The 21,443-nt window shown below is 45.0% G+C and overlaps 1 protein-coding gene across 10 annotated transcripts in view; it reads left to right on the forward strand.

Annotated features, from left to right (window-relative positions):
* Window positions 1-21,443, forward strand: part of ASAP2 (ArfGAP with SH3 domain, ankyrin repeat and PH domain 2) — a 173,440-nt gene that overhangs the window by 117,337 nt on the left and 34,660 nt on the right. For all 10 annotated transcript variants that reach the window (XR_005372048.1, XR_005372047.1, XM_038560732.1 and 7 more), the window contains 6 exons: window positions 6,044-6,147; window positions 6,242-6,311; window positions 12,747-12,834; window positions 17,652-17,700; window positions 17,782-17,948; window positions 20,260-20,393. Coding sequence is in view for 8 of the 10 variants with exons in the window: in XM_038560732.1 (XP_038416660.1) it covers window positions 6,044-6,147; window positions 6,242-6,311; window positions 12,747-12,834; window positions 17,652-17,700; window positions 17,782-17,948; window positions 20,260-20,393 (612 nt within the window). In the remaining 2 variants the exon portion in view is untranslated. The remainder of the gene's footprint in view (window positions 1-6,043; window positions 6,148-6,241; window positions 6,312-12,746; window positions 12,835-17,651; window positions 17,701-17,781; window positions 17,949-20,259; window positions 20,394-21,443) is intronic.

A 21,443-nucleotide genomic window follows, 5' to 3' on the forward strand; every position in this document is an offset into this window, starting at 1 on the left:
CTCCCTCTGCCTTTGTCTCTGCCTCTCTCTGTGTCTCTCATAAATAAATACATACATACATACATACAAATGTACGTACGTACGTACATTATCTATTAGAGCGAGCAGAAGAGGAGCAGAGTGGCGAGGGAGAGAGAATCTGAAGCAGACTCCCTGCTAAACATGGAGCCTGATGCAGGCTTGATCTCAAGACCATGAGATCCTGACCTGAGCCAAAACCAAGAGTTGGATGCTTAACCAACTGCGTCCCCCACCCCCCGGCACCCCTCAACCCCCATTTTCTTGGGGTTTCATTTCATCCTGCAAGCCAGGCACTGCACAAACAGAATAAGATAGATCTAATTCTCACCTCTTTTTTTTTTAAGATTTATTTATTTATTTATTTATTTATTTATTTATTTATTTATTTATTTATTTATTTATGATAGAGAGAGAGAGAGGGAGGCAGAGACACAGGAGGAGGGAGAAGCAGGCTCCACGCCGGGAGCCCGACGCAGGACTCGATCCCAGGACTGCAGGACCGCGCCCTGGGCCAAAGGCAGGCGCTAAACCACTGACCCACCCAGGGATCCCCTAATTCTTACCTCTTAAAGGGCTCTGGGAGTGGGGTGAGAAAAGTAATTGGGGTACAGTGTGATGAGAACTCCAGTGCAAGTCAGCTCCAGAAAAAGGTATCTCTCCAGTGTGGGCTACAGGTGTATGTGTTAGGTGGGTGTATGTCAGGATTGAGGGTTTGGAGGATGGCTCAGAGTTAATAAAGTCCCAACAGATGGGGCATTTGAGCCAGCTTCTGACCAGGACAGCAAATTTGCCTGAGTAGCTGTCTAGCAGAGCAGAAGAGCATGGATTTATCGTAGGTCTTTGCTTCCTACTAGGACAGTGTGGAGCTAGTAACCTGCCCTCTTCACACCTTGGTCTCTTTTTCTGTAAAACAGGAATGATATTGCCACCTCAGAGCGTTGTTATGAGAACTAGAGGAGATAGTCTCTATAAAGCACTCTACACATTATCTTGATAAAAACAGGGACTAGTTCATTCATTCAACACATACTGTGCTGCTAGATGCTGAAGAACCATAGTGAGCTACAAAAAAAATTATCTAATTGCCACCTCTTGGTGGTTGAACAGTAATGGATGTTGGTGGTGGTATCTCTGATAGGTTGACAACTTGATGCTCCCTGTTGGCTTGTCATCTGGCACCTTGTCTTCATGGCTGACCCCCACTTTTGCCCTCCTCCCCTCTCTGACTTGGGAGCCATCACACCCCAGCCTAGACTGACCCCCTCCCCGCTCCTGACCCCTGCTCCCCCACTTCTCCAGTTTCCTGCCTTCACCCACTGATGCCTGTCCCCTCACTGCATCAGGGGTCTGCTTTGTGGTTTGGCCAGGCCTACTTGCCTTACTTCTTAGGTTTTTCCAAGCACTTTATAACTGTGACCAGTAATCCCAACAACTACCTTGCAGGGCAGGTCGTATTAGTCCACATTTATAACGTTAAGTCTGAGAGAGGGGAAAAGTATACTTGCAGGAGCCCACTCAGTAGTGTCAGAACCAGGCTTTTAACCCTGGTCTTTTCTACTGCAAGCCTGTTCTCTTTAGCCAGATTGTAATCATACTTTGTATCAGACAAAATCTTAAAAATTATCCACAAAAACGGGGAATGTGTGGTCATGAGATTTGAAGACAGTATTCTTAGACACAGCTTAGTGCTTGCTTATCAAAGCCTCCAGCTCCTGGTTGTGTCCATGTGGGTGGACACACCTGTCGTACCCTGAGAAGGTACTGGAATGTGTGGGGGGACATACTTGGACATACAGCTCTCCCTTGGTAGTTAAACTTCAGGTATCCAGAGGTGACTCCTTAGCAATCCATATATCACAAGAATTGTCTGGACATAGACTTTCTGAGAGGTAGACAGATAAAGTAAGTTTGTAAGTTTGTTGTTGGTGGGGTTTTTTTTTTTTTTAGATTATTTGCTTATTTGAGAGACAACGTACGTGTGCATGCACGAGTGGGATGAGGAAGGACAGAGGGAGAAGGAGAGTGGGAGGGAGAAGCAGACTCCCCACTGAACAGGGGTCCCAATGTTAGGCTCGATCCCAGGATCATGCCCTGAGCTGAAGGCAGATGCTTAACCCACTGAGCCACCCAGGTACCCCTAAAGTATATAAGTTTTTATGATGTTCTAGAGTCTTAGGGAGCTTGGGGATACTTCTGATGTATGAGTAAACCTTTATGATATATGCAACATCATCACTCTTTTTCTTTTCCCTGTTCCTGAAAATTTCAAACATTAAGTCTGCTGCTCATCTGGGCAGTCTCTATCTTGGTAGGACCCAATGCCTAACATTTCATATGGCCACGTAAACTTTAGGGTTGTGGTGGTGCCTGGAGTCTGAGAACTTGTCTGGATGTCACAGGAAAGAGGATGTGTGCATATTGATAGAAAACCTTTGTACATACAGACAGTGTCCACCTTGTGAGGCTTGTTCAATCAAGCCCTAGGGCATCCTTGGCTTTTCTGAGGAAGTGCATAGTATGATGGAGAGTCTCCGAAAGTCAGGGGAACATGGATCCCCCGGCCCCGAGCCAGTCACCTCTCTATATGTCGTCTTCTCCCCAGAAGTAAAGGCTCTTTTCTCGTGGATTATATTCCATTGAATTGCAGTCTTGGTTATGTGAAAAGGCAGACTTCATTTGTCACCCTTTTACTTGATCAGGTATTGTATAAAATACCTGTATGAACAGGTGAAGAAAGGCTATTTTTGTTTGATCACCTGAAAGTCACCTTGAAGATGCTGAAATACGTAGTTCTAAAGAAGGTTTAATTTTATGTCAAACATTATATTCCTGCTATTTATACATTTTGAATTGTACAGCTTCAGATTTGCCTCCCTCCACTTTTTAATTGATTCAAGAAATCCCTGGTCTAAAGAATAAAACCGTAATTTCTTTCTTAAAGTCTGGCCACAGTTCTGATTGTGTTGAAAAGAGGAATGCCCTTTATCGTATTCCTAAGGGCTGTGAGAGTTCTGATTAACATGCTTGGCATGAACACTTTCAGCAGTGTTGTCACATGATTCCACCACTTAATTTGTGCAGGGTTTTTTTCTCCCCAATCAATAGTGGTATTTCTTGGTTGTACAATTTAGTCTTTTGACAGGTTTATTTTTAGTCTTTCACAGAGATTCGCATAGGTGAGAAGCACTTCTCTGTTTCTCCTCCACACGTTTATTCCCCATGATGCTTAACGCTGGATTTGCTCTATATTTCTAGTGCTAATGTTCTGCACCTTTGAGAGAATGTGGAAACTGGCACCAGCACCATCCTCACCTGATGGATGAGTTGTGTGCCCTCATTGTCTGCAGGCAGGAGTGCTATGTGAACTCTACGAAGAATGAGGACATTTCTCCTCTTTTGGGGTCTGTTTGTTTAGGCTCTGTTGTAATGGGATGCCTGAGCACATTATTAACTTCTCAGATCAAGATTTTTCTTTTAATTTTCTTTTTTGCAGAGTTATCCCATATATACTTCAGTTAAAAAGTCAGTGCTAGGAAAAAAAAACGAACAAACTGTTTTTGACAAACTGACTATGTTCATGGAATCAAGGATTTAATACTGTTCAGATGGTCAGCCCCAGACTGATGTGTGGATTCATTGCCATCTCTATCACATGCTCCCCCTTCCTTTTTGCAGAAATTGACGAGCTGATTCTAAAACTCATAAGGAAACGCAGGGGACCCAGAATAGCCAAAAGAGCCTTAAAAAAGAACAAAAGTTGGAGGACTCATACTTCCTGGTTTCGAACTCACCACAAAGCTATAATAATCAAGACAGTGTGATACTGACACCAGGATAGACTTACAGATCAATGAGACAGAATTGAGAGTCCAGAAATAAACCCTTACACATAGGCCCAGTTGATTTTTCAACATGGGTGCTAAAACAATTCAGTGAGGAAAGAATAGTCTTTCTAACAAATGATGCTGGAACAAATGGATGATAGCCACAAGCAAAAGAATGAATTTGGACCCCTACCTCACACCATAATCAAAAACTAACTTAAAGTGAATCAGAGACCTACATGTAAGAGCTAAAACTCAAATTCTTAGAAGAAAACATAATTATAGGGACACCTGGGTGGCTCAGTGGTTGAACATCTGCCTTTGGCTCAAGTCATGATCCCATGGTCCTGGGATCGAGTCCTGCATCGAGCTCCCTGCAGGGAACCTGTTTCTTCTGCCTGTGTCTGCCTCTCTGTCTCTCATGAATAGATAAATAAAATCTTAAAAAAGAAAAGAAAGAAAGAAAACACAGGTATAAAATCTTCCTGACCTTGGAGTAAGCAATTGCTTCTTTTTTTTTTTTTTTTTAAAGATTTTGTTTATTTATTTGAGAGAGAGAAACGGAGCATGAAAAGGGAGGGGGAGGCAGAGAGAGAGAAGCAGGCTCCCTACTGAGCAGGGAGCCCAACATGGGGCTCGATCCCAGGACCCTGAGATCAGAACCCGAACTAAAGTCACATGCTTCAACAACTGAGCCACTGAGGCATCCCAGCAACGGTTTCTTAGATATGACATCTAAAGTACAAATGACTAAAGAAACAATAGATAAATTTCATCAAAATTTTAAAATGCTATGCTTCAAAAACCTTTAAAACTATCAAGAATCCAGCTGGCTTGCTTTTGCTTTCAGATAAAGTCTGAATGCCAACACGAGTCTATCTGGCCCTTCTACCACTTGGTCCACTTCATCTTAGCTGCACTAGCTGTCCTTATCTCTGTAGAGGATGACCACAGCCTCCACTTTCCTCTCCAAGCCTCTGTGTGCCGTCCCTTATTCTCCACCTATTCCTGCTTTCAACTTGAAAACCCTCCATCCAGACTCCTGTGGTTTCCTTCACTTGGTTCTTTGCTTCTTAAATACCTGTGTTCTTGGTTCAGGTCATATTGATTGACATGCATTAGTTCTTTCATGGTTCAGCAGTGCCTCATTTCCCAAAGGATGGTGGAGATGAGACTGTCCTCATGTCTTGAACATCCTCTGGTGAGGGCACATGGAAGGAGCATCGATGGGGGAAATGGAATTCCCTTCTACTTTCCTTTCTCCCTAACAAGCTCTGCATCTTAAAACTAAATCACTTATTTTCATCATATTTCTACTTCCTCTATTATGAAATGGACTGGCTGGGGGCTTCTCAATAAATAATTGGCCTGTGAACTCTGTTCATGTTTCATCCCCCCTGTTTGCTTACATCTGCCAGAATTTCCAGCGCTAGTATGGACAGCTCCTTTTCACGCTTGGCTCGGGGCTTCCAGTATCATCTGTTCAATAGTTGATCATCCATTGGATGCCTGGGGTTTCATTGACGGTCTTTGCCCTTAAGAAGCTGAAGAATGGAGTTCCCAGTTGTGCAGACTCAGCCATATTCTCAGCTGACCAAGCAGATGGTCTATCCTGAGGCTAAGCAGTTAAGGTTCAGTGCTTTGGCCCCTCTGCTGGGCTAATGGGTCAGGAAAGGAAGTTCAACACCTGTGATGGACCAGGTCTTCATGCCTGTTGTGACTCAGACCTTATTATAGTTACCATTTTACTGGGTGTTGTTTTCCTGTTTTCCAAGGAAGAAATGGAGGCAGGGAGCTTAGGTATCTTGCTTAAAATAATAGGTAAAACATTGTTTTTGGGTTTTTCTTGCTTTTTAAAGTGCTGCCTTTTCTAACACATATGTTACCCTTCTTAGTGAGCTCTGCTTTTGCCACACCAGGAGCTTCTTGCCATTACCAAGGACGTAAGGCTTGTAATTAAGTAAAATCTGTAACTTCCAGATGGTTTCATTCTTTCAGCCAGTTGGGGGATGCTGGTTTGACATTTCCTTCTCCAGCCTGGTAGGTGGCATTTACAAATTTTCTGGGTATGAATTTTATGTCCGTATTTTGGTGTGCCGATAGGTAACATTTCTCTAATTAAAAAAATAAATAAGATTGGCTTTTTTAAAAACTTGGAATCTGGACAGAATTAAACACAACTTCTTGACCACTTTTAGGATTCACAGATTCGCCAGAGTACAGCCTATAGTTTACATCAGCCTCAGGGAAACAAAGAACACGGGACTGAGCGGAATGGCAACCTATATAAGAAGAGCGATGGGTAAGTGGTTGTGTCACTAGAGTTTAAATGGTGGTTTAGCTCCTCTGTGTCCAAAATTGCTGAACTCTTTTTTTTCCCCCCATTTATCTATAAGGATCCGAAAAGTGTGGCAGAAAAGGAAATGTTCAGTTAAAAACGGTTTTCTGACCATATCCCACGGCACCGTAAGTATTCTCTTTTAATTCATGGTTTGCTATGGTGAAGCGACAGCGGGACACAGGCCACTGTGCATGTTATGGCCTTGAGGATGGATGCCTTTTTATTTTGTAAGATTTTTATTTACTTATTCATGAGAGACAGAGAGAAGCAGAGACATAAGCAGAGGAAGAAGCAGGCTCTTTGTGGGGAGCTCAATGTGGAACTCGATCCCAGGACCCCAGGATCACGACCTGAGCCAAAGGCAGATGCTCAACCATTGACCCACCCAGGTGTCCTGAGGTTGGATGCCTTTTAAAGTCCTCCCTACTAGAAGGATCCCTTTTGGGGTCCTTCTCGATGTGGTGCATCTGCCCCCAGTTTATGCTTCTCTAGCCAGGGAGAGCCTTGTGTCATTCATTGCCCAACAGGGTCAGGAAGACCTGATGAGCCAGATGGTCTTTATTTAGACCCTGGCAGCTTCCAGAAACAAACAGCACACCACTTCCCAGCTGTCGGGAAATTGAACATCCCACTCAGGAAGATCCCTACTTTTCCAGTAAAGGAGAAGCGCGTAAGTGATCAGTACTCTGGGAATTAAAATCCAAGAGAAGAGAGATTTCAGTCACTTTATTATAGAAATCTAACACACTATGCCCAACCTCAGTCAAGTCCTTTTCCTGTCATCCTGTGTATGAGTCCTTGTAAGAAACTGAGGCCCCTATGTGGAGCCTCTTAAAAAACCAATCAGAATAGAATGACTTACTAATCTTTCAGAGACCAAGAATTTTAACCATGGTTACAAACAGCTGTTCATACCATGGGCTCTTTCCCACAGTGGCTTAGGCATATTGTCACCTTACCTGGTACAGCAGAATCTGGTAAATACCACACAGGCAGGTAGACATTTCTGAAAATGTCTAAAGCCTTAATTGTTGCTTTATTGGTGCTAATGAGAACACTGGTGATGGTCAGCATTCTTGTTCCCCAAGCAGGAGGCCTGTACCGAGTGCATACGAGCAAGCCTCAGTCCCATGAGTGGATGGGAGTGGAGGGACCTGGAGTCTGTCATCCTTCCCCTCCCTCCCCCCATTCCTCCCAGTTCCCCTGGTGACGGACACAGCTGGGCGGGAGCACAGATGTCTCTCGACAGGTCATGGCTCAATGTGGGTTCCAGAGAAATAGCTCTTCTCAGTACTCAGGCATCAAGAAACAGTGGACAACCCCACTTGAAGGCTGGACCCATAATGTGGATTGAGTCCCACAGGGGGCCCCTTCATTTTCCCCAACTCTGCTTTGGGAAGAGAGAGAGAGACAGGGCCCTAGCACGCATCAGTTGTCTGCAGGGATCTCTTTGGACCTTTGCCCCACGGGATTGAATGTGTCTTTTGCCTGGGCAAATAGAGATCATTTCTCTTTTCCAAAATCCAGCCTTCACTGGCCTCCTTTGTGGTCATGACATCACTCCTGGGGCCATGCATTTTGGATCCTGGTGTGATCTTTCCATATAAACATCCCTGAGTCTCAGGGAGGAATGATATAGACTCTGGGAGGCAGATTTATTTAGTCACTATGCCTCTTTAAAATTAAGACCACAGGGATGCCCAGGTGGCTCAATGGTTGAGCGTCTACCTTTGGCTCAGGGCCTGATCCCGGGGTCCTGGGATCAAGTTCTGCATTGGGCTCCCTGCACGGAGCCTGCTTCTCCCTCTGCCTGTGTCTCTGCCTCTCTGTGTGTCTCTCATGAATAAATAAATACAATCTTTAAAAAAAAAAAAAATTAAGACCACAGACTGGATGATGACCAGGTTCCCTCCCTGCTCTAAACACCTGTGATTCTGTGCTCTGCTTTCAAATGGTTTTCTACTCAGTTGTTTGTTTTAATTCAGGTGTACTGCCTCAATGCAGAAAATTTCACAGAGTAAACTGAGTTTCATTTGGGGACTGTTGACAGCTCTTAAGTTATTTGGTATATTTTCCTCATGAAAGTATGTTGCTAGTCCCAGGGCCTCGGCTTAAGCCAGTGAGTGGTTCTCCCTCTGAGACAGAAATGAAAACCGGCTCACAGTGTAAACTTGGGCTCACATCATTTCTGTTGCTTGAGCTTCTCCCTAGAAGACGCAGAAGCTGTTTCCTTTCAGTGTTGGTGGGTCACTCCAGTTTTTGGCGAATAGTACCGTTATAACTAGCTTTAATGCTGACAGCTCACCTTGTCACACAACTTGCATATTTAATAAGTGCTTTGTGTTTGGGGGATCCCTCTCTAGGGAATCTCTGCACACTCTATGATTCACCCTGCCCTTTGCAACCTGGGCTGGGAGCTGCTGGAGCAGCCATTGCCTCCAGCGCAGAGGAGTTGCAGGTGAGAGCTCTGACCCTCTGCCTTGCCAGGGAAATAAGAGGGTTACTGTAGCAAGAGCGATGTATACATACAACACAGAGCAGTCCTTTCCTCCTTCCTTTGTGTGTATTCTGAATGCTCTTGGAAGGCAGAGCCCTCCACCCCCCAACCCCCCAACACACACACGTGCCACTGCACCTACATGGTGTTCACATGTGGTCATGGGAATTAACCTCTGCCCAAAAAGGGATTTGTGCCTTTTTAAACATTTTGTTTGGATTTGGCTCCTTGTGTAGCTTACATTTGTAGCCAGCATCTCCTTGAGAAGTTAATTTATCATCAGGGGAATGGAGGACAATTGTTCAAAGACCAGACTGAGTAAATGGGGATCTAAGAGCAGTGTCTGGCACTTGGTGGAGAATCACATCTTTACATTGTAGAAGCACAGGCTGTCTTTGCTCCATTTGGAAAACTAGCTTCTTCCCAGGAGGCTGGCAGCCCTTGGGAAAGGAGACTGTTGTGTTCTGTATTCTAGCATAGGGGACGGTGATAACATCCGGAAGAATTCAGTGAAACCCGTAGTTGGTATTCCCCATTAGCCAAGGTCAATTGTGTTTTCTGGCACTAGGCAGAAGTGATCCTTGGAACAAAGTAACTAATTGAGTATCATCTTTGTCAAGTGCATCACTGCCACACTGCCAAAGGCTGGGGACTTTTTAAGTTGGAAGAACTGTCCACTGGTTCTTATGTAGTTTGTTTTTTTTTTTTTTTAAATGATCATCAATCATGAAGAGTACAGACTTCCTATTAAAAGCCTGACAAATTGGGAAAAAATAGAAGGGCATTATTAAAATGAGAGGAGCTCTAATAATCAGTGCCTTCAGTCAAACACAAAATCTATAATAGATCTCTAACCCTGCCTCTTCCTTTCTCTTAAGCCAGAGCTTTTCAGATTACGCTCTCAACGAGCACTGGTATCTGATAAATTCAGTAGAGCTGTTCTATAGCTGAATTCAGTGATGACACCATTTCCCCCAAATTGCAGCAGGGGAGGGAATTTAAAGGAGAAAATGCTCTCTATTTAGAAATTTTCTCCAGGGCAACCTGAGTTGCTCAGTGGTTAGTGCCACCTTCAGCCCAGGTTGTGATCCTGGAGACCTGGGATCGAGTCCCACATTGGGCTCCCTGCGTGGAGCCTGCTTCTCCCTCTGCCTGTGTCTCTGCCTCTCTCTCTCTCTCTCTCTCTCTCTCTCTCACTCACTGTGTCTCTTATGAATAAATAAATAAAATATTTTTAAAAATTTTTTTCTCCCATAGACTTCTTTCTTTCTTTCTTTCTTTCTTTCTTTCTTTCTTTCTTTCTTTCTTTCTTTCTTTCTTTCTTTCTTTCTTTCTTTCTTTCTTTCTTTCTTTCTTTCTTTTTTTTTCATAGACTTTTTTCTTAAGGCTTTGGTATCAACTACTCCTTAATCTGGATGGACAGATAGCAAACAGCTATGAATGTAAAACCTACAAGCTGACCATCTTAAGCAGTATCAGCTGTTCTGAGTTTTGTGGACCTACTCTTATAGCTATTACTTTTAATGTGTAGCCACATTTGTGCCTTTATAATTATTCCTACTTCCCACTATAGGCACTGAATATTTTCCCATGTTCTATGGTGTTTGTACACTGTGAAGGACACTGTCTTTGATGGTAGCTGTCTCGGTAAGAATGAGCAACTTTCCCCATGGCACAGGGAAAATGAAAGAATACAAGTTATAGGGGATGGAGAAGGGGTGGTATTAGTTCATTGACCTTCTTCATTGCACTGAAAGATACCCACAGATATGTCCAGGTTCATGACTGCCTTCTGCAGAAAGCCAGGAGCAGCAGTTAAGAGCTTGTGCTCTGAGGCCAGGCTGCTTGGCTCAAATGTTGCTTCACTGCTTCCAAGCTTTATAAGGTCCATCTTGTTATTTAGTCTATCTGGGCCAGTACCTTTATAACACTGGAGCAGTTCATATCTCAAAGGTCAGAAGGATTAAGTGAATTATTTTTTTTTAATGCTTAGAACAGTACCTGCCTCCTATAGGCTGATCATCATAATCATTATTATTACAAATAGATGAGTAAATGTAACTACTCTTATTATTCAGAATTACCTTCTTGTGCATGAAAGTATTTCTGTACACACCAACCCCTCTTACTGCTTCTGTGCCTAAGACTCAATGGACACCAGCAGTTTGGAAGTAGGCCAGGAAAGTCCCCTAGATGCATATGCACAGGAGTTAATGAGATAGACACCTGCTTTATGTGGTAAATTCCGTGATTGCATTTTGGTGTGGTCTCCCCCTTGGCACTATAGAAATACATCATTCGGTGTATTGGTTCCTGGATGAGCCAGGTACTTCTATTGGTAAAGATCCAAAATTGGATTGATGGTACTTTCACTCAGAATTGTCAAGGTTTACAAGATTGAACAGAGTTTGAAGTTATTTAATACTGATTTCTGATGATCCAAGGATTCTGTTAGGCATCTATGACTGTGGAGAATATCCAGTGACTTTCATATAAGAGATGAGCCCAATGTGGCCACAAACCAGTTGAGTCTGGTCCACCCTATTGATCCAAACTTCTGCTTATCCTACCTTTATCAAACCCAAACTGTTCACACTGCAAGGATCCATCCTGTTTTAACAGAGACTATGCTCCCTTACCCTGACTTTCTGAGTTTAGTGAAAAGAGATCTACAAATGAAAAGGTCTCACAGGTCTATGGGTGGACATGTGTGTGTTTCTCAATGAATCCCAAATCCAAGCTTTTACAACCTAAAAACATGGCTGGTAGCCAAGGTAGGGTGAGTAAGAGGTTGAAGTGTATGACATTTTATTTGATCTTTCCCTCAGCAGCTTGGGAAGTGAGTAAAATAAGCCCTTTCTTATTTGGAGATTTCCCCAAGATTTCTGAGAGACATTTTGCCATTAATAGGTTTTTTTTTTTTTGGGGGGGGGGGGTTCCTTCTAAATTGTCTTAACATTTGATCTTTGCTCTTTTTTCAACTAATTGTGGTGGTTTTTGAAACGGTAATAAAATACCCATTTTGGGCAGCCTGAGTGGCTCAGTGGTTTAGTGCTACCTTCAGCCCAGGGTGTGATCCTGGAGACTTGGGATCGAATCCCACATCGGGTTCTCAGCATGGAGCTGCTTTTCCCTCTACCTGCGTCTCTGCCTCTCTCTCTGTGTGTGCCTCTCATGAATAAATAAATAAAATCTTTAAAAAAATAAATAAATAAAATACCCATTTTGACACCTCTCTGACAAAAATGTATTGTGATCTTTTGTTGCCACTGTGCTCAGGGGACTCAGGGTACTTCGTAAAAAAGATGAGTTTTGTTAAAACTTGCACTTAGAATTATCAATTATCTGTTGTGACTTCAAAAAGTAGGGAAAATTCTTTCTCTTGTCATTGTTATGCTGTGAGATTCTCTTGTCATTATTGTGCTGTGAGATTCTCTCCTTGGAAATGAGTGTTTACACTGAGGAAAACACTTCTAAGATCACCATAAATTGAGCTGGGTGCCCAAGTCACCCAGCCAACCATCTGTGTCATCAGTAGGAATTGGGACAGAATGTCTCAGAGCGTTAGCCATGGAGCATTTGATCTCAGGGAGCCCACTGCCATCGACCTCAGAGCTAGCATCACATGTCCCCCTGGCCAGGTGGGTGTGTGGGCCACCAAGCGTCCCTCTCAGGGAGTGGCAGCTGCCCTCCCCATGGGAGCTGAGATTTAAGGACATGCTGTGTTGTGCCTTCCTACATAAAATCTGCCTTCTGCGAGCTGTCTTTGCAAACTAGCAGAAACCCTGTTCTTGCTGTATTTTTAAAAGATTTTATTTATTTGAGAGAGAGAGAGCAGGAGCAGGGATAGGGGCAAAGGGACAAGCAGACTCCCTGTTGAGCAGAGAGCCCAACACAGAGTTCGATCCCAGGACCCTGAGATCATGACCTGAGCTGAAGGCAGACACTTGACCAATTGAGCCTCCCAGGTACCCGATGTTCTTGCTGTATTTTAAAGAGAAATGATACCATATGATTTTCCCCTCCTTCCCACACATCTCCCTGTTTCTCTGTTTTTAAACAGGCTAACCGGCCTCCTGCGAAGCTCAACCTATTAACCTGCCAAGTGAAGACCAACCCCGAGGAGAAAAAGTGTTTTGACCTTATTTCACGTAAGTTTATTTCTCAGTACTCTGCCACAGAGAAATGATTTTAAATTCTCAGCTAGGGCATCAGTCCCATTTCACAGAATTGATTGCCAGGGAGAAATGCCTTCATTTGATGTGACATACATGCTCTCTCTTTCCACTCATAACGGCTTGCTTGCCAGTGTCTCTGCAGCTTCAGACCTGACGCTAAAGGCGGCCCTGCTCTCCTCACAGGCCCCTGTAAACGAGATTATAGTAGATCAGCCCTCAAGCCTAAAATCCCCTCACTTAACTAAAAAAAAGGACGATTCTGTTGTTAGAGTTTCCATGGTTTGGGTGATGTTAGAAATGTTGCACAACTAACATGGTGAGGTCTTCAGAAGGGCCCTGGAAACTTTGGTTTTTGAAATTGTTTTGTCTTCCCCACCACAGAGTTTGTCTTTCTGCATCTGTATGCTTTTCCTTTTTGTGGCATACACAAAAGAATCACCGCAGAACCATACGAAGAAGGGAAAAGACTAGTGGGTCTTAATGGAAACGAGATTGGCCTTTTGTGCATGGTACTTTCGGGTGGCAGGGTTACAGTTTGGGGAAAAGAAGGAGCCAGATCCCCTTTTAGAGTGTGTGTGGGCGGGGGGGGAGGTCATAAGGGATTTGGGCACAGGATTTGAGTTTGTAGAGGAAAAGCCTAGACCATGCATTTTAGGAAGGTGAGCACTGTCTTGTGTATCTTAGTATCCAGAGCATGAGGTGTCTGCTTTTTTATGATGTCTGTTGGGTCATATTATTGGAACTTATTTCCTCTGTGATGTATTGCTCACAGCAAGCTTAGGAGGTGATTATTGCCACCTCCACTTCTCTGGATGAGGAGACAGAGGCCCACAGTTCACCCCCGTACCCTATTGTCCCCATTGTAATGCGCCCCGTACTGAGGTGGGGGAAGAGCCTTGAGCAGTGTGATATAAAGGCTTTGGGCATTGTTCTGTCCTTCGAATTCTAGACTTAATTGTAAAATAAAAATCGGCTTTGTCCTGCTTCAAACCCCGTGTCCCTACTTGGCTCAGGAGGGCCACAAATTTGTTTACCCCTCTTCTGCTTTCAGATCCGTCATTCACACAGGATAGTGTAAACATGCAGAACTGACCATATTTAAAATGGGATCTAGGGTCACCTGGGGAGCTGGTTGGTTTAGCATCCAACTCTTGATTTTTGGCTCAGGTCATAATCTCGGGGTCATGAGATGGAGCCCCTGAGGGCTCTGCACTCAGTGGGGAGTCTGCTTGAGATTCTTTCTCTTTCTCTCCCTCTGCCTGTACCCCCCTGAGCTCGCTCGCTCTGGTTCTCTCTTTCTCTGACTCTCTAAAATAAATAAATAAATGTTTAAAATAAATAAAATAAAATAAAATGTGATCGCTTCTGGGGTTACCTGCCTCCAGAGGTTTTATGTGAACAGAGAACTTGATGTCCTAATCTGGTATCAAGAGGCTGGGGACCACTTGGAGGCTTTAGGCCATTCCCTTTTTCTGAAGTGATAACTCGTGATAAGCAGGGTGTCACCCTTCAAGACCTGATGGGCCCTTAGTAGTTAACAAAGCTTGCCCGTGTGGTGCACACACTGAAAGGCAGATGTGAGCATTTCTCATCACTTGCCCCAGTCCCTCCAGCATCCCTGCGCCCCCCCCCCCCCCCCCCCCCGTGAGAGCAGGACAGAAGCATTTATTACACAATTGTAAACAACTCCAAAGCACTCCCCATTTTTAACCACAGGTCAGGCACTAAGGAGGGTCAGTGGATGGATGGTAAGTGTGCCTCACTACCTACCAAGCATGAATTATTGCATTCCTTGGACATGTGGGAAGGTGAGCCTGTGCAAATCTGGTTTTGTATGAACGCTCTGGCAAGCCAGCATTTGCCAAGATTCCATCAGTATCTTTGCTCTACTACCTAATGCATAATAAATACTTCAGGCAAGGGCTTCCCACCCCTGATCCCCAAATGGGCTTACTGAATTTGGTTTGAGGAGCTTTTGTAAATTGGCCAGAAACCATTGTCATTCTTTGTAAAAAGCTCTTGTTTCTTCTTCCCCGCACTGTCCTTTAGTGGGCAGAGTGAATCCCAATCCTACCAATTTTTCATCCTAGTTTTCAAAAGGTGCTACTCTCCTGGGAGGAGTTGTGAAGATAATGCTTTGTCACCGTGCTGTGTGGGTTTGGTCGTCACAGAGAAGCCAGAAAACTGGCCAGGAATCATCTAGGGAAAGGCTGCCCAGTGATGAAGCCCTGATTTGTTGAGCTCCTCGAGAAGATTGATGCTTGGGTCCGGGTCTTGTGGGGCCTGACACAGGAAACGAGGCTGTTACCCTCTCCGTTCCTCCCCTACCTGCTGGCTGGGCTGGTGGGAAACGTATTACAAAGATGCATTTGAGCTCTTTAAACATTTGGGTGCTTGGAGGAATAAAAGTCAAGCTGCATGGTGTGCAGTGAGGAAGATCCTTCAGCTGTGGGTCTGTCAGGCCCCCAGAGTCACCCTCACCCTGTGAAGCCGCCCCAGAGTGACCCAAAGAGCCTGGAAGAGCAAGAGACGGACAGCAGGCTTCATTTGGTTCCCTGCAGGGCCCTACTTTACCATTCTTTCTGCCACCAGAGATTCCTCGCTCTGTACAAGCTGCACGTGGGCCTGGGCTTCTCAAGGAGAGCGTTGTTCGTGGCACAGCCGGCTCTTCAGGAGCTTGTCCAGCTCTGCTGCCCTCACATCGACCCTACCCTTTGCAAATTCAAGGCCTGCCCCATTGTTCTCAATCACACAGGCACTCTTGGCAGGATGGAAGGTACAGGAGAATTTGGAGATGGCCTGGGTCAGTGCCCTGAATAGGACAGACCCACAGAGAGCCAGTCTCTTTCTAAGTCCACACACTGGGTTTTGTGGCCAGTTGGAGCCCAAGCCTAAGGCAGAGAGACAGCCCTTCCCGGGCCCCAGCTACCATCTTCTCTTGCTTTTTCTTCTCTCTCATAGTTGAAGCTGCTAGAAACTATTCTCGAGTTTGAAAGCATCTCAGGAGCGTCTGTAGGAGATAAATTCTTATTTGGAAGTTTTCACAGAGCACTTCACCTGCTCCTCACATTTCAGAATGTAGCATTGGCCAAAGGAAATGGGCTGCCCCTCCGCCACCTTGACTCTCCTCCTTGAGCCATGGCTGGTCTGGCCAGGAGACAGGTCAGTGAGAGTCCCAGCCTCCAGCATACCCACCAACAGCACAGCTTCCTGAGAACTCAGAGACCCACCCAGTGTGGGGTGTGGCTCTGCCCCTGTGGGTCCTGCCTCCGGGTGAGGCCTTTAAAGTCAGGGCAGAAGGTGGGAGCTGGGAAAGGGCAGTGTTCCCCTTTTTCCAGCACTGGTAGTTCAGCATGGCTCAGCCTCTAACATCTGAATCGTGTAATTCGGTTCATTTTTCTGAACTTGAAACTGTTCTTAAGTCCCATTCCTCTCTGCGGTAACAGGGTGGGGTGTAGCAAGGGTGTAGTTATAATCCCCCAAGTGTCAGGATGGGAAGCAGCATGTGGGACCATGAGTCGGAAACCTTACTCCTCTGCTGCTGGCTGCGTTTGACCTTTGTCACTTACCCACCCTCCCTGGACCTAGGTGTCCCTCCAGCCAGCTCACCAGGAACCGCTCTCAGGACCAGCGTGCTTCCGGGGGCATAAAGACCACTGCTGGAAGATGATGTGTGAGCTTATTCAGAGAGGCACGGAGGGTTTTGTGTGTCCCCAAGGACAGTCACTGCTCTGCTGTCTGGAGAAGTTGGGTCTCCTCCCTTTATTCCGTTTGGTTTTAAATTTAATTTCCTTTTTGGCTTTAGTTTACACTGAGTATAGACAGAATTTCTGAATATCTGCTCCCCACCATGACTTGTCTAGTAGTACATGGTACCAACTATGTGTACTGCTTTCAGAACCTGGAAATTAACATTGATGATGATGTTCACTAAGATTCTTACTCAGATTATATCAGCGTTTCCCCTGGCTCTCTGGGACTCCCTGCAGGATCCTGTGGTTGGTTTTTACTTTATCTTTGTATGCTACAGGCTGTAGCAATACCAGAGCCTCACCTCGTCTTCCATGACCTTGATACTTGTTTTGAAAAAGATTAATCAGTTTCTTGGTTCAGTGCCCCTCAACTTGGGTTTCCCTGATGTTTCCCCACAATTGGACCAAACTTCTGCGTTTTTAGTGAGAATAGCACATCCCATGCCCCTCGTCTTGGCTCTGCACACAGGGGTCAGCAGTCAGGCACAAGCTTTGTAGTCGTTGCCGTGTTTGCACACAGGTTGTGTGTGAGCATACAGCTTGTGTCCCATCATCACCTGGCTGTTCTGCTTTGTTCTGTAAATACAGCACCTCCACAGCCTGTTAGAATGTCTCATCTTTTTCTAAAAAGGCCAGAAAACTTCTAAGATACTCATTTGGAAAAGGCTTTTTTTATTCAAAGGGCTGTAGCAATTACTTTTGGGGGCCCAACTTTGTAGCCAGTTAAAAAAAACAAAGCTTTTGAAAAGATGATGGTTTCCATCACAGGATAGCTTCAGTTTGGGGAAGCCTCATGTCTTTTATAAACTGGGATGGGAGATGGCAGATTTGTGAATTTGGATATCAAAGCCAGTCTCTGAGCAAGGGCAAGCAAGGTGCGGGAAGGACATGAGAGAGGGCCCAGTGATCCACAGATCATTCATTTCCAGCAGAGAGTTGAGATTATTCCTTGAGGTTAATTATAAACCACTTTCTGCGGGAATTGTGTGCAGATTACTGCACGGCCTCACAAGTGACAAAACTCCTCTTGCCGTGCAGATGACAGGACGTACCATTTCCAGGCAGAGGATGAGCAGGAATGTCAAATGTAAGTTACTTGGGAGGTGGGCCTGGGGGCCAGGACCCTGCAGCCCTTGGGGATTTAACACAATATCTCTGATTTTTCTAGTTGGATGTCTGTGCTGCAGAACAGCAAAGAAGAAGCTTTAAACAATGCATTTAAGGGGGATGACAATACCGGGGAAAATAACATAGTCCAAGAACTGACAAAGGAGATCATCTCCGAAGTGCAGAAGATGACGGGCAATGACGTGTGTTGCGACTGTGGGGCGCCAGGTGACACCCCCTCCCTCCCCGCCCCCGCTGCTCTTGGACAGTCACATCTCATTCCGATTCGGAGTCCAGTCACCAATTTTCCCTTGTGCTGCAGACCAGGGCTGCCCTGAGGTCGCAGCTGCATACTGGGCTGTGTGCAGACTGCGTGGGAGGAGGGTGGGAAGACACCTGCCTCCGGGCCTCGAACAGGCCCATGGAGCTGAAAAGATTTAAAGCTTTTTGAGAAATGAAAACGGAAGCACAGAAGGCGGCTGAAACCAAGGTCATGTGTTCATTGTATCAGCTGTAGGGGTGGCTTTTCTCGGGATTTACCCCATCCTCCCTTTGTGCTACTTTGTAGACTCTAAGCCACTGTCTAGCCTGTGATGCTGGGAGAGCCATTGTCTTTGTTAAGTGTGGGTTTTCCTGTATGGAAAACGAAGGAACTGGCCCAGAGGGTTTTCGGGTCCCTCCCAGGTGCCACGTTCTGTGAAATGAGAGGTTTATTTCTGCCTTTTCATGAAGCCTCTCAGGGTCTTCATTTTTTAATCGACATAGAGTAACATTGTAGATTTTAATCGCTGGTATTTTAAAAGCTTAAAGAGTGGCTTTCTTCTGATTAAGATGAAATGGTGCTGGGAGGTTGGGAGCTTTGGAAAAGCTGCTTCTGGACATTTACAAAATGAGAAAGATGGTAGAATGGTCAGTTACCATTTTCATTCTTCTAATTTTCTGACCATTCTTACAAGAAACAAACACAACAAAAACAGCGTGGGCAGTTGAGAATTGCTGGGTGTTTCGTGTTGCCCCAAAGGCTGTATATCTGGGGGTAATTTGAGGAACTGCCTCAGAGTCTCAGACCCACTAAAAATGACCTGTTGGCAGGAGATGAGGGAGTGATAAGTAGTGAATCATGCTTTTTCTTAAGAAAAGAGAAGGATGGTGCAGCACTTTGACTTTTAAAATGCTTCCAGAAAGAAGTCAAAGCTATGGACATTTCTGTTTGCAAATGCTGAGACAAGATGGGTGACGTGACACTTGGTATAAAGTAGTCAAAACGCACTCATACCTGCCAAGAGCATGAATCAGCCAATACGATAGATGTGAAAATGCAGATGCCCAGAAGTATTTCGGAATGGATTACATTTTTTGTAACTTGAACATTTAAAAAAAGAACTTGACAATCATCTAGGGACCCAGGTTACACTGTTTGCCTGCAGTGAGTTTCTAAAGGCAGCAGGCAGTTCGAAAGAGAATGGTACCTAATAAGGGCTGTGATAATGTGCTCGAATAGATTTTATTTTGAATGCCTCCTTTTTAGTCAATCTAGCACCTATACATCAGGCACTTCTGGAGTGTCTGCTGTGTGGCCCACACATAGTAGGATGCCTCAGTGAGTAGGTAACTGCTCTGAGAAGCACGGTGACACAGTGCCAGATGACGTTGGGCCTCGGCCCAGGCAGGGCTGTGGTCTGGTTCTCCACCCTCTTGAGCAAGGCCCTTCTCCTTTCTGCACTGTGAAGACACCTGTACTGTTCACCTGCTGGTGCCCTTGTCTGTGCTAAATGAAGTATTATATATCAGTATCTGTAATTTCTGAGGCTCTTGTGATACAGAACTATCACTGCTGCTCCCAAAGTGCTGAGCACAGAGTATGGCATCGGCACATAGTATGTGTTCTCCATCATTACCATTAGCATTTGGTGAACATAGAGACGTGGTTTTTTTTCCTTAAGATTTATTTATTGATTTATTCATGAAAGACACAGAAAGAGAGGTAGAGACATAGGCAGAGGGAGAAGCAGGCTCCTTGCAGGGAGCCTGACTTGGGACTTGATCCCGGGACTCTGGGATCATGCCCTGAGCCAAAGGCAGACACTCAACCACTGAGCCACCCAGGCATCCCCACATAGACAGCACTAGACTGGGGGGGTTTTCTTTCCCCTTTGCTGGTCTGACCAAGGTTGGCGACCTGCGTGGTCTGTGCTCAGGACAGCCCTCAAAAGCCTACGCTCACTAGAGGGCACTGTGGCCTGTTTATTCTTGGACACAGCACCTGTCACTTGGGAGTTCTTAATGAATGGAAGGGTGGGCAGGATAAATGAGTAAATAAATGGAGGAATGGAATGAGGGGGAGCAGACCCGTGCATGTGTGTGTATTGTGCGTAAACCGGTGCTATTGCGAATGAATGATGAATGAGAGCTCCAGCTGTGTTAAGGATTGAGAAAATGCTCATGCTCAAAACTCCACATGCAGTAACTCCAGGAAAAATGTTGTGACCCCGGCCCTCTACTTACTGCAAGCTCCAATTTTCCCTGTTCTCTTTGGCAGATCCTACATGGCTTTCCACCAATCTGGGCATCCTGACCTGCATTGAGTGTTCTGGAATCCACCGGGAGCTCGGGGTTCACTATTCCCGGATGCAGTCCCTCACATTAGATGTCTTAGGAACATCTGAGCTGCTGGTAACTCTCAAGTCCTTGATTTTGAAATGGAAATGAATAAGCTAAAAACCAAGTTTTTATTTTGGTATTCAAATCCATTTTGTCTTCTTGAAATTCCACTGGGCTGATGGTTGTTGATTTTTGCCAGATGGGTTTGGCCAATTAGAACCTCAGTGATTCCTCCTTCTTAGCTACTAGTAGTTGAGGGCACTTTTTGTTGTAAAACTTTATTCTTAAATGAATTAAGTGAAGTGATTAAAAGGAGGGCTAAAAGGAGGGCTTGAGACTATTGGGAGACTGTGGACTAGGATGGTGGCACTGTCGAGCTTACTTCATTCCTTTGCCACATGCGGAACGCAAAGCCCAGAGATAATCAAGGACTCATTCCCCCCAAGTCACCTGCAGATTCCTGCCAAGTCTGTGGTCACCTTTTGGCTCAAGCCTCTAGTGCACTTTTCCCTGCCCCCTTACTATTACCCTTTCGGGGGAGATACTGGTCTTTGCTTTCACTGCCTTTGTTTCTAAGGAAGGTTTTCATTCTTGGTTCAGTGAGAACACATAAGCTGTGCAGTGCGATGTCCATTAAGACTGAGAGGTTGAAGCATTTTCTGTGAAGTAGCATCCAGTGTATTGAGACCAGCCCCACTGAGGGAAAGGCACATCACACTAGGTGTTTCGGGGCCACCTAAAAGGAAGCTTTTGTGAACGGTTTTCAAAATTTGCAATTGCTGGTAGGAGCAGTGTTAGAAATTCTAGGTGTAGCTGGGCATTGGACAGTGAACATTAAGTGGTTACAGATTGCTGTTGATTGTAATGAAAAGTGCAATAGTCTTGACAGAAAATCAATTATTGTGGTCAGTATAACATCTCAAGGGGCCATAAATTTTCTTGATGACTGCCCTAGAACCAGCATGTCTGAGCTCACAGTGCATTTTGAACTATCTTGTCAAATCCTTCCAGTCTTTCCAAAGAATTCCTTTATGGTCTTGAAAGACAAAGTTGGGAGAAACTAGAGTGAATTCTGGTCTCCCGGTTAGTAATATTCTTGATTATTTAAAGTTTAAAACTAAG

Source organism: Canis lupus, chromosome 17, assembly GCF_011100685.1.
Source record: "Canis lupus familiaris isolate Mischka breed German Shepherd chromosome 17, alternate assembly UU_Cfam_GSD_1.0, whole genome shotgun sequence".
Lineage (NCBI taxonomy): Eukaryota > Metazoa > Chordata > Mammalia > Carnivora > Canidae > Canis > Canis lupus.